This window comes from Engraulis encrasicolus, chromosome 23 (assembly GCF_034702125.1).
Source record: "Engraulis encrasicolus isolate BLACKSEA-1 chromosome 23, IST_EnEncr_1.0, whole genome shotgun sequence".
Lineage (NCBI taxonomy): Eukaryota > Metazoa > Chordata > Actinopteri > Clupeiformes > Engraulidae > Engraulis > Engraulis encrasicolus.
This window is the reverse complement of record NC_085879.1, coordinates 40,390,136-40,402,635: the sequence shown is the minus strand read 5'-3', so window position 1 is coordinate 40,402,635 and position 12,500 is coordinate 40,390,136. Positions and strand designations below refer to the sequence as shown.

The following is a 12,500-nucleotide window of genomic DNA, read 5'->3' as shown; positions in this document are numbered from 1 at the left end:
CAGCTGACTTTAAAGTGACAGACATGAGGCTGACAAGCCATGTGTTTTTGTTGCAGTTAGTATCTGTTTTATTTCACTGCACTATTGATAGCTTTAAATCTAGACTCAAGACAAAGCAGTTCTCAGAGGCTTTCCCCTAGCTTTAATTATATGTCATTCTTATTTTTATTTTTTACCATATGCTTTATCTTAATGTTTTACATTTTATTTGACTCTAATTTCTTTATTTCTTTCTTGTTTCCTTTCTTTTTGCATTTGTTTTTTGTGAATCACATTTAGTTGCACCTGTGTATGAAATGCGCTATACAAATAAACTTGCCTTGCCTTGCCTTGCCTTGCCTTGCCTTGCCTTGCCTTGCCTTGCCTTGCCTTGCCTTGCCTTGCCTTGCCTTGCCTTGCCTTGCCTTGCCTTGCCTTCTCTGGATGTCTAAGACTTTCCAGATGCAAGGAAAATGACTGAATGAGAATGCTGTGCATTCAGAGCTATTCAAGGCCATTTGTTGTTCACTAACCACCCGGGATGATTAAGGCTGTCAGAAGGAAAATGAGCTATCGGTGCATCGAAATGACAACTCATTATGAATTGTCTCGTTCAAAAATAAAAAGAGATGTCAAAGGGAATTGCTTACTAAAACCTACAAAAATGGTTTATGTTGTCACAATGAAAATAGGATATCATTGTCAGGTCCATGTCAGAGAACGATAGTGAAGCTATCATGCATTTTATGTCATCGCATGAGAAAGTTTGAGGAAGTGAAGTTGAATTGAGTTCATTGCACAGGAGTGTTTAAGTGCCAGTTCTGTCTGAGACCAGCAGCGACTTTCATTGCTCTTTTCGTAGAAGATTTTTACCCACAGCCAGGTGAACCATTCACAGAACTGTAAAAAGGTTATTCCTCCATTGCAAGGCAAGACAGACTATAATAAGGAATGTGTAATCTGGGCTTGCACCTGTAACTGAGGTCTTCCTGCGCAGTTCGCCACTCAGAGCTCAAACCCGCCACCTCCTCCTAAGTAAACGCATCAGTTCAAGCATGGGAGGCACAGCATGATCAAAAATACTGAATGAGAGTAAGATATCGTAAAACACGCCCACTCAATGCAAAAGCGTGTGCTCAAGTTGGGTCTCCTAAGGGGGCGTTGTCCCCTACTTCTTCTTCTCTTTTTGAGGTGTTTGCGCAAGACGTGCGCTACCGCCATCTACAGCGCTAAGGGGACTTCATTGATTCTCAACCTCAGGACTCCGAAGGTCTCTTAACCGAAGGTCTCCTAAGGGGGCGTTCACCCGACATAAAGTGGATACCGGAAAAGAAACAAAATGACGCTTCTTGTTAGATCCACTTTCTTTGGCATGATACTGCGGAGGTAAAGACTAAAGGACCAGTACAATAGCTCAGCGCTACCAATACTGTATGAGGCTTGGGACGGTACTTATGTCCCACGCCACACTCTGCTTGTAGTTGACCTCCATTACACACCATAGACAAAGACACCATGCTAAGCCCATCCTAATTACTTGCTACACAGATTCAAAACGACACAAGGTTCATGGCCCAGCTATGAGTATCTCCTATGGTGCAAGGCAAGGCCAACCAGGCAGGCAAAACAATCTGTGGCCTGGCTTAGTTTGCTATGCTAATAATCTGCTTCTGGCTGCTCGTCAGAGTGAGATAAAGTGGTCTGCACACTGGGCATGAGCTCCAAAATATATATAATTTATTTCACTACATACTGCAACGTTTCGATCCACAAGTGGGATATTCCCCAGTGGAATATTCCGTTATCACACTGTCTACCGCTTTTGTCTGGCACCTTGATCATTGTCTTTGTGGATGTGCGCACCCCAACTGTCCAAACGCTCTTGTTAGAGACACATCATAAGATAAACTGGGTGGCAGGCAGGAGCAAAGAGTCCATGAAAGCAAGCCACCGAACTAGCACGCTGATGTTGGTTATGCTCCCAAAGGCATTGCACAGTGGTATTGCACGGCTCCTCTTGAGCAGTTTCATACTGCCCGCTAATATTTTATTCATCCCATCGCATAAAAGAGCTGTACTTTCTTCTACGTGAGTGAGTCTATCTAGGGCTCTCCCACTACCATCCATCACCACACATTGCTTTCTCTCCCCTCAGTTCACCACATGACTCCACTACTGGTTTGGGGTGCGTTTCTCAAAATCATAGTTGCTAACTAGATTAGCTACTTTCTTGTTTTCAATGCATTTTCCAATTGGCAACTACCGAAGTTGCTAACAGGCTAACAACTTCTCCTTTGAGAAATGCACCCCTGCTGTGCCCTGTTCCCCATTTGCTTAGTTTGTCAGTCAGTCTCACAAAATCTCAAAGGCTTTGTCCTACTGAGGGCTGCCCCCTTGAACGGGTGAGGCATAAATGCAATTTCGTTGTGTGCAGTGTTCACTTGTGTGCTGTGGAGTGCTTTGTCACAATGAGTTGGAGTTGGAGTTTCCCAATTGGGCTTTCATTTTCTTTCACTTTTTCACTAATAAAAATCTGATAATGCAGTATCCCAATGTGTGCCTCGTAGGAGTTAGTGCAGACCGATTGTGCCACGGAGGATGCTGTGTCCATGCGTGCACTTGTCCAGTGAGGGCACCACATCAATAAGGCATACCTTACGTGCACTTGTCCAGTGAGGGCACCACATCAATAAGGCATACCTTATGACAGAAGAGGCTAATGGCTTATGTAAAACAGTTCCAAGGTTCCAAAGTGTGTTCCGTCAATGACACTTCTGGAACATTGTGGGGGAAAATGTGCTAGAATATTGTAGGCTTTTTACGACACACATTTTCTCTCTCTCCTCTCTCTCTCTCTCTCTCTCTCTCTCTCTCTCTCTCTCTCTCTCTCTCTCTCTCTCTCTCTCTCTCTCTCTCTCTCTCTCTCTCTCTCTCTCTCTCTCTCTCTCTCTCTCTCTCTCTCTCTCTCTCTCTCTCTCTCTCTCTCTCAGCATCATTATCCTTGGGTCAAGACGGATAACTCAAATGAATAGCGGGTCTCTGACCTTGACGGCTAGTTGACCTTGACCTGACACTGCTGTCGAATATGTTGATCTTCTTTTGCGTAACATGATGAACACATATCTTAATCGAAGTGTCTTCAGCTATACTCGACTATCCTCAGCATTTTTGGTTGTCTATCCCAGTGTTTCTCAACAGGGGTGCCGGGGCACCCTGGGGTGCCGCGGGGCCCCCCTCAGGGGTGCCGCAGAAACGTGGCTGAGAAATAAATTATGTACTGTGATACATATTTGTCTAAATTGATAAGTTAATGCTAGTCAGTGGAATCTTTCATCTGCCAGTTACGCACAATAAAGTAAATATAGGTCGCCCCAATCAGCTGCAAATTCGAACGTAGATCGCGTGACGTCTCCAAATGTGTTACTTTTCTAAGCTTTTTTGGTATCGGATGCGATGCCATGTTACGGCTTGTTGGTTTGGGGTCCTTGACATTTTTAATTAATTGAAAGGGTGCCTCGCCTAAAAAAAGGTTGAGAACCACTGGTCTCTCCCCTCTTGGCAGGCTCCCCCTTCGTCACCCTCCTGTTACATAACAGCTTATGTCTTTCTCTGACTCTGTCTTCCTTTTTAGCACCATCATTGCCCTTGGTCAAGACAGCTATCCCTGATGAAGTTCAGTGCGTTTCTATCCTTGATTGCTAGTTAGCCCCTGCTACTGCCACATAATCTGGCTCTATGTGGGTTGTTATTTTGCCCCAAGTAGTGAAAAGTCACTCTTTCTATAAATCTTTCTATAAATCTTCTTGGATTTTCCTGGATAGCATGACAGACGACAAACATTTTTCCCCAAGTGTCATCAACCATCAAAGGAGGATCACTGGAGCAACTCAGACTTTCCAAAAGTGCAAGACTAACGTTTGGATATGGCATATTTATCAATGTAGTTATGCCCCTTCACTGCTTGATCCTAAGTCCTTCCCATTGACACACCAGGTGAACAGGAGCACAGAGGAGCTGCTGCGTTTTCAACCATTGTTAGAATTTGTTCAATTTTTGGCCCTACTGTTTCAGCTCGGGTCATTTGCCACTCCTTCCCCATCTCTCTCACCCCACTCGTTTCATGTCCCTCTCACACTGTCCCATCACAAATAAATGTGATGCTAACCCAGTACGTAGATTAAAACTGCAAGAATTACACCCAAGAGTGCAGCTATTTTTTTTAAACTAAATATGAACTTTGCTGTTTGCACCCTAAGACTGTAAGAAACAGTGGAGAGTTGAGCGCACTTTCTAAAAAAAGACTATCACAAATAAAGGAATAAAAAGAACTAAGAAGAATCTCCAAAAAAAAACAACAACATTTTTTGTCTCTTGCCATGTTGCAGGCTCACGCCTCCTGTTACATCACGGTGAAGCCCGAGTGCAGCATGGGCCGCCTCCACAAGATGATGCTCCACCCGTCCTGCGTGAGCATCTGGTCCCGTAACTTCAGCAAGATGCACCTCTTCAGGATCTCCGAGAACTCCCAGAGCGAGCTGGGTAAGCCACCCCCCAGCCCCTGCAGGATGGACTGAAATAAAAAAAAGGAAAAGAAAGGAATAAAGGGGGGAAGGGTGGGTGGAGGAATAAAAGGATGGAGGAACAAGGGTCAAAGAGGAGGAGTGAGGGAGGGTGAAGGTGCAGAGAATGGAGGTTGAGCTAATTAGGGAGAGAATGAAAGAGATGGATGAATAGAAAGTGTGCATTCCAATATGCGACCTTGCGTCCTCCACTTGTGCTTATGGCCTCACGTTTTGCTGATGCCCCACCTCTGTGGAAAAACTAATCTAGTTTCCCCGCTGTCAGCCTAGCCACATTTTTTTTTCATATTCTTAATTTACCATTCTGTTTGAAAATGAGAAAATGACTTTACAATTGAGGTTTTGGGAGATATTTAATTAAATATAATGCTGTTGTCAGTGATGTCATCACGATGTATTGCTTCCTGGTACGAGGCCACAAGCACAAGTGGAGAACGCAAGGTCGCATATTGGAACGCACACATAGACATAAAAGGCAAGATGGGGTGGTAGAGGAGGAGCCAATGGATGGACACACACATAGAACGGAAGGAGGAAAAGAATGAAGTGAAAAAGAAGGGATGCCAGAGGTGGAGAGCAATTGAAGGGCAAACGATCAGGAGTGAGTAATTGAAGGATAGGTTCAAAGCAAACACTGCCTCGTATAGGACCGTATACATTAACCAAGAGCAATCGTGGGCAGCACAGTATATCACCAGCGTAGATCAATAAGTTGAGCCCCTCGGTGCAAGAAAGCAGCTAAGCTATGGATTAACTTAGTCACTGACCCCGGGGATCCTTGGTGAGGGATTCATCTTTTTCCCACATCCTTCAGACAGCTGCTTTGCAGTCAAGCTGTATAAAGGCTCAAAGTAGAAGATCAATTACTCTAGCTGTCATACAGAGTCAGAGTTTTTTACTGCAGTGGAGAAATTAGACTTAATTGTGTAAAAGTCATTCGATGGTTATAGTTATTGCAGAGTGTGAATTTCAGACTCCTTATTTGGTAGTACAATCTTTTCATGTTAATGCTTTACATTTGTGAATATATTTGTACTATAGACGGATGTACACTAGACAGGCCGCGCCCTCCTAGTGACGCAACATCTTCAGTGTTCTGTCTCGTCAGGCCAAATATCGTTTCTGAGCTCCGGAATAATCGGGAACTCCTCCCACATTTTCAGGTAGCAAACAACCGGTAGAAAATCAAGGGAGGTGGGTCAATCATGGCGTTTGGGAAATTTAAATTGTTATGCTGTTGGTCAGACCAAGTCTCGAAGAGACTGATGATAATCAGGCTAGATGTATACAGTCTTTGTTGGTACCTGCTATTTTTTTGTCTTTGGGGGTTACATTGATGGTAGGCTGCTGCACCCTCACACCCCTCTAATTTCAGCCATAATAAGTTCATTCCAATTCATTCTGTTTTTGTTTTTGTTTTCTTCAGATAATCTGGATGATGTTGACTCTGTGACTCCTGTGACATCTAAAGACAACCAATCCACTACGCCCACAGACACAGGTTACTTGCTTACTGATACTTACATAAAGTATATATAGTATAGTATAGTAGGCCCTTTATTATCCCGCCATGGGGAAATTCATTTGTTGCAGCAGTAACATACAGTACAGATTGTGCAAAAACAGTAGACGGCATACATACAACACAGGACCAGGAGGTTAAAAAGTATATATAAGATGGATAAAAATAGAGATGTTAAAGAAAACTAGAAATGCATTCTCACAGAAAATGCTGGAAGCGGGCTTGCCTTTTGGGGCAGAGATGAAACAAAGTACTATTGAGAAAACAAAGCTAAAAGAAATCTTGGAAAAACTCCATCCACCCAGTCAGAAGTTATGGGCCAAACAATTCAGCCATCTTGGATTCAGCCATCTTGAAAGTGTTGTAGCTCTGCGTTTTGGGGATATACTAAATGACATACATGGTATTTAAGTTGGCTAAGGAACACTGCATATGATATAATTTTGAAAATCAACATGGCTTCGAGCGGGATTAGAACTCACAACCTCCATATCCGTAATCCAACCCCTTTGCCATTGATATTAAATGACATACAATACATGATATTTGAAGTTGGCTAAGGAACACTGCATATGATATCATTTTGAAAATCAACATGGCTTCGACTGGGGTTCGAACCTCCAACCCCCATATCCCTATTTCAGCACATTTGCCATTCATACTAAATTACATACATGGCATTTTAAGTTGGCCAAGGAACACTGCATATGATATAATTTTGAAAATCAACATGGCTTTGACTGGGATTCGAACCCCCAACCTCCATATCTGTAATCAAGCACATTTGCCATGCATACTAAATGACATACATGGCATTTTAAGTTGGCCAAGGAACACTGCATATGATATAATTTTGAAAATCAACATGGCTTTGACTGGGTTTCGAACCCCCAACCTCAATATCTGTAATTCAGCACATTTGCCATCCATACTAAATGATATACATGGCATTTTAAGTCGGCCAAGGAACGCGGCATATGATATAATTTAGAAAATCAACATGGCTTCGGGTGGGATTCGAACTCTCAACCTCCATCTCTCTAATGCAGCAGCATGCATTACCACTAAGCCAAGCAGCTAATTGTCATGCATAGTCCAGCAAGACTATATTAGATTGCATTGCAGAGCTGAACAATACACTTCTAGAATGCTTGCTCGCACCTGCTCGTTAAGAATAGAATCTTGAGACAGTGACAGTTGAAATGGAACTCTTCACTGGCTGCACCTGTTGTGATTGACTGAAAGACAGTTATTATTGAGCTCTAAACTGGGGAGAAAATGAGAATGAGTTTTTTGTCTTTACAACATCGTTGAACAAGTTTATAGGTTAAATTTTTCAGGCACAAATGGACCTCCGTGTGGGACATGCGCTGATCTCTTGAAAAATGCACTTTTCCAAAGACTGGGATTCTCCATAGAGCCAGGTCTGTTTTTTTTTACAAACCTGCCATTTAAAAAGTATTGGGAGTTGGGAGATGAAACTTTCACAATTTGGAGACATCCCATAGAGCTCGCTAACAACGCGTCAACTAAACTTCTAGGTGAAAGTGTTGATGTTTTATGACCGAAAAAGCCTCCTACACTCTAATCTTTAGAGTGGCAGAACTTTGGTTCATGGAGGTTCCACCACTGTTTTCAATGGAGACCCAGGCTTTCACAAAATCGCCAAAAACGGGAAAACGACAAGAGACACGGAGAAGCCTATAACTATACGCGATCTCCAAGCCGAGCCGGTCGTTTTAGTGTTTGAACGGTGTCTCTATCTCGAAAGGCCTAGGAGGAGATCCATTTTCTATTTTTACTGCCCCTGCACAAGACCAAGATATAATAAGAAACAGGACTTAGAGATTACTATAATCGGGCCTTGCTCTGCAAGAGCTCTGCTCTTGCTCCGCAAGCCCGCTTAATAAATATATCTCTGTTAAAAACAACAAGTACATTTAGTAAAATTAAAAGTGAAAGTGCAAGTGCATTTGTAAAAAGTGCTTTAGCAGCTCCATAAAAAGGCGCACTAAATGATGATGGAAAATGTGATGTGTGTGTGACACCTACAGTACCTCTACTATCCAAAAACTGTAAACCCTTAAAAAATACTCATTGCCATTGTTTGCATTGAGAAAAGTGATTTTTCACCTTTTGTCTTCATTTCACAGGGAAGCAGACATTGAAAGTTTTCGATGGCGACGATGCAGTAAAGCGTAACCAGTTTCGCTTGGTGTCCATTCCACGAATTACCAAGAACGAGGAAGTGGTGGTGAGAGAGAGTTTGGTTCTGTGTGTGTGTGTGTGTGTGTGTGTGTGTGTGTGTGTGTGTGTGTGTGTGTGTGTGTGTGTGTGTGTGTGTGTGTGTGTGTGTGTGTGTGTGTGTGTGTGTGTGTGTGTGTGTGTGTGTGTGTGTGTGTGTGTGTGTGTGTGTGTCCCACCGACAGTACTAGACAACACACTGTAATTCCTAGTCAGGACAGCAGTCTCCTCACAGTATCCAGACAAAACATTGTACACAGTGTTTATAAAACATGTCTCATCATACTTCACTACGGTAAACTACTATGAGTGTTGCATAAGACGGATGACTGGGTTGGTGTCAAATTGAGTTATTTTTATTCCGCTTACTAACACTAGCCGAGGGCCATTTCTCCCCTTTGCCTGACAAATATTTTCCACTTATTTTATGGAAATACTTGTATGGATGGAAATAGCTTTTGTTTGACAAGTAGTCTCAATTTCAAAGATTTCATAATGGAATGAAACATGCAACCGTGGAAAATATGGGAACGAGGTGGAACAGAACAGGTTCGGTTAGGGTTTCACACTGAATCCATGACACACACACACACACACACACACACACACACACATACACAGACACACACGCACAGACACACACACGCACACGCACACGCACACGCATACGCATACGCATACGCATTCGCATACGCACGCACACGCACGCACGCACACAGAGACACACACACACACACATACACACACACACAATCTCCTCCTCCCCCCCCCATTCTCTGAAGCTGTGCTGTGTCTGTGTTGTCCAGGAGACGTCCCTGCGGGCCTACTACCTGCCAGATGAGGCCCAGGACTATGAGCTTCAGCTGCAGGTGCAGAACCAGACTCAGACCCAAAGCCCTACCCAGACGCAGACCCAGATGCAGATGCAGACGCAGCCAGCGCTCCTCACCGACGACATCATCAACCGCAACGGCACGGCCGATGACAAGGCCGTCTTCAAGGACTTTGCGCCCGACGGCTGGCTGCTGCGCGCCAAGACAAGAGACTCGGAGGTTCTCAAGATCTACACAGGCTGGCCCAAGTACGTCACAAGCACTTTTTTTCCATCAGATTTTGAAACGATTTTACTTTTTTTTTTTTTTTTTAAAGGAATACAAGGTGGGGAAAACTGTTAATTTAAGTCAGACAATACTTAAATGAGTCATTAGTAAGCGAACGGTGACTCTCCCGACCACATTCACAGACCACTGTCAGGAATTCCCACTTGTAACTTTTGACTTGTCGACCCAAATGAGTGTTGTGTATGGGGGGGGGAACTTGACTTAAAATACTGCAGGAGATATATTCACATTTGTATTGACGGTTGGTATTCTGGGATGAAAAACATTCAAACGGTTAGGGGAGATAAACATATATTTTTATAAAGTTGTAGATTTTGGGATAGGCATGTTTGCGGGCACCTTGCAAACTCAACCCGCAGAGAACGACTTTAAGTCAAATTATTATTATTATTTTTTTTGTGATATAGAATGTGTCTGGGTTTTTTTTTCTTTTCTTTCGCTGTTCCACCTCTGCCAAATTAATTTGGTTAAAGCAACAAAATTGGTATTATAGCCATCATCAGTTGTGTTGCATAAACATTTAATGTGCATTGCTTTATATCTTTGATGGAAAAAGATATGGTTAAGTGACAAAAATAGGGTACATGAAGTAGAGATGGCCTTAGTTGTGTTGCCAAACGACAGAGTCTGCAGAAACCTTGGCCACAACCACAGTGAGCATGCTTCCACAGAAAATGGTTTTTAATTGTGACATTTGAGGTCTGTGCCCCTTGATACACAGTGAGCATGCTTCCACAGAAAAGGGTTTTTAATTGTGACATTTGAGGTCTGTGCCCCTTGATACACAGTGAGCATGCTTCCACAGAAAAGGGTTTTTAATTGTGACATTTGAGGTCTGTGCCCCTTGATACATTTCACAACTTCAAAAACTCGGTCTGTGGGAGTGTACTGATGTTGAGAGCATTGTTTCTCTGTTGATTGCCTTACCAAACTGTTCCAGCACCCCGACTTACATGAAGGTGTACTCACTACATTACATTTCACTTAGCTGACGCTTTCATTTGTTCAAAGCGACTTACAACTACTGCTACTGTCTTGCTCAAGGGCACTTCAGCCCTGGATGGAGGTGTAGGGAGAGGTCAAGGGGGATTCAAACCGGCAACCCCTAGATTGAAAGACCATTTCTCTAACCACTAGGCCATGACTGCCCCTGTACTATATGTGCATGCCGTATCCATCCATACTTTTATTGCACTATCGACCTTGTATGGAAAATGTGACCTTAAGTCCTTAAATGCATTAAGATAGGATGTAGCCAATAAGTACCCATCTCCTGATATAATTGCTAAGTGGTTTCTCGAGTCCATTAGAACAGGGTGTGACCCAAACACATTTTGTGTGGTATACCTTTCCAGTGCATCCTTTCCATCATTTAAGGTGAGTTCAGGCAGACAGAGAACTGTGCCGGTGCCCGTTCTAGCGCCTAACCTTAAACCCACCAGTGTGTTCACATTTCATGTGGCATTCCTTTCCAGTACATCCTGTCCATCATTTAGAGACATTCACTACACTTACAGTAAGATTTATTTTAATTCCGAATTAATAATTCAGAATTAAATAGGTCCACCGAGTTCCCTTTGATCTTTCATTTAATTCCGAATTAAGAGGTGTTTACATGGCGTTTTCAAAGCGGAATTAAGATTTATTCAGTCAGTTAATTCTGAATTAAATGCCTCATGTAAACGTAGCAAGTGATGAATGTAAGAGCTAAGACTGCCTAGAGCTTAGCATGAAAGCCAAACGCTGGGCCAAATGAGCCTTAATGGGTTTCCTCCTGCTTTATGTATTAAGCACATGCTAAGGAAACTTGAGTACCAGAGGTTGCTTTAGACGGCCAAATGCAAAACTATAAATCCACACAATAGTGAGATCTCCAGAGGTGTCCTGCCATTCATTCATTTTTTCCAGTTCCGAATAAAAACCCAACACTCCCCATCCAACACTACACTTCAAGAGGTGGGTGCTGGTTTGAGGAAGGAAAAAAAAGAATTAGGAGGCTTTATACTTGTTTATTTATTTATTTAACGGCTTTAAGCAGCTACCACTTCAGCATTTTTCTCCAAACAAAGTGTACGTTTCCAAGCGTCGTGGGCCAGCGGAGAGATATAAGCGGCTGATGTAGAGCCCCCTTAGCGGAGAGATATAAGCGGCTGATGTAGAGCCCCCTTAGAGTGTTTACGGTTCCTGCCACCGGCTTCCTGGGCCAGTGTATAAAGGCCGTCAAACACACACACACACACACTTGGCCTGATTGATGCCATGATTGTGGTTGTGCGAGTCGAGTCCTGTCGCCAAGGAGATGGAGTCACGTTGCCTTGACTGCTTACCAGGAGGGGAGAGACAGGGAAGCCGATTTGGCGAGACAAAAGGGATCCGTTTTCCCGGGCCCAGGAGAAGTGGGGCCCAGAATTTGGTCTCTGTTAAGTGTTAACACTGTATGCATTAAATGGGGGGCCTTTTTACATGACTTTGTCCTGGGCCCAGCCAAAGCTGTCAGCAACCCTGGGAGGAGAGATTGGGTGAGCCAAGGCAACGGAGCAGAGACCGCGGTCCTCGTCGTGATGGGAAAGAATGCTTCCTGCCCGGCGCAGCCAGCCGCTCAACCAATCTCCCGTCACCCTCGTTTATCAGCTCCGCAATGAAATTCACAGACTATTTATGGACGACGTATTAAAGACATATCTCCAATTATAGATGGCTTGGAAGGCTTTGCCGCGCCAATAAAACGCTAGGCTACCTACAGGCGCACCGCTGTGAGCCGGGCCGCTGCATTTTTCTAGTCCAAGAGTTTATGTTTAACTTGAAAGTCGTGACGTTATGTACGGTACATGAGGGTTTCTGCTGAGGCTTTTTTTTTTGTTTTTTTTGTTTTCACGAGTGTCTTTGAATTACACTGCACGTTACTTGGAAAGGACCCCACAGCGGCGCATATATAAAAAGGAGCTGTCAGGCTTGGAATGACATCTCTCTCTCTCTCCCTTTATAGCAAGTGCACTGCAGGGACCTGTTAAATCAAGTGACTCAGTCCTCGCCGGGGCTACCAGTTAATGACCT

At 43.6% G+C, this 12,500-nt stretch overlaps 1 protein-coding gene across 1 annotated transcript in view; it reads left to right on the top strand.

The window, feature by feature from the left end:
* LOC134440010 (diacylglycerol kinase theta) overlaps positions 1–12,500 on the top strand; it is an 84,766-nt gene that overhangs the window by 43,642 nt on the left and 28,624 nt on the right. Inside the window, exons 6-9 of the mRNA XM_063189935.1 lie at positions 4,365–4,518; positions 5,986–6,060; positions 8,235–8,329; positions 9,108–9,406. Of these exons, the coding sequence (XP_063046005.1) occupies positions 4,365–4,518; positions 5,986–6,060; positions 8,235–8,329; positions 9,108–9,406 (623 nt within the window). The remainder of the gene's footprint in view (positions 1–4,364; positions 4,519–5,985; positions 6,061–8,234; positions 8,330–9,107; positions 9,407–12,500) is intronic.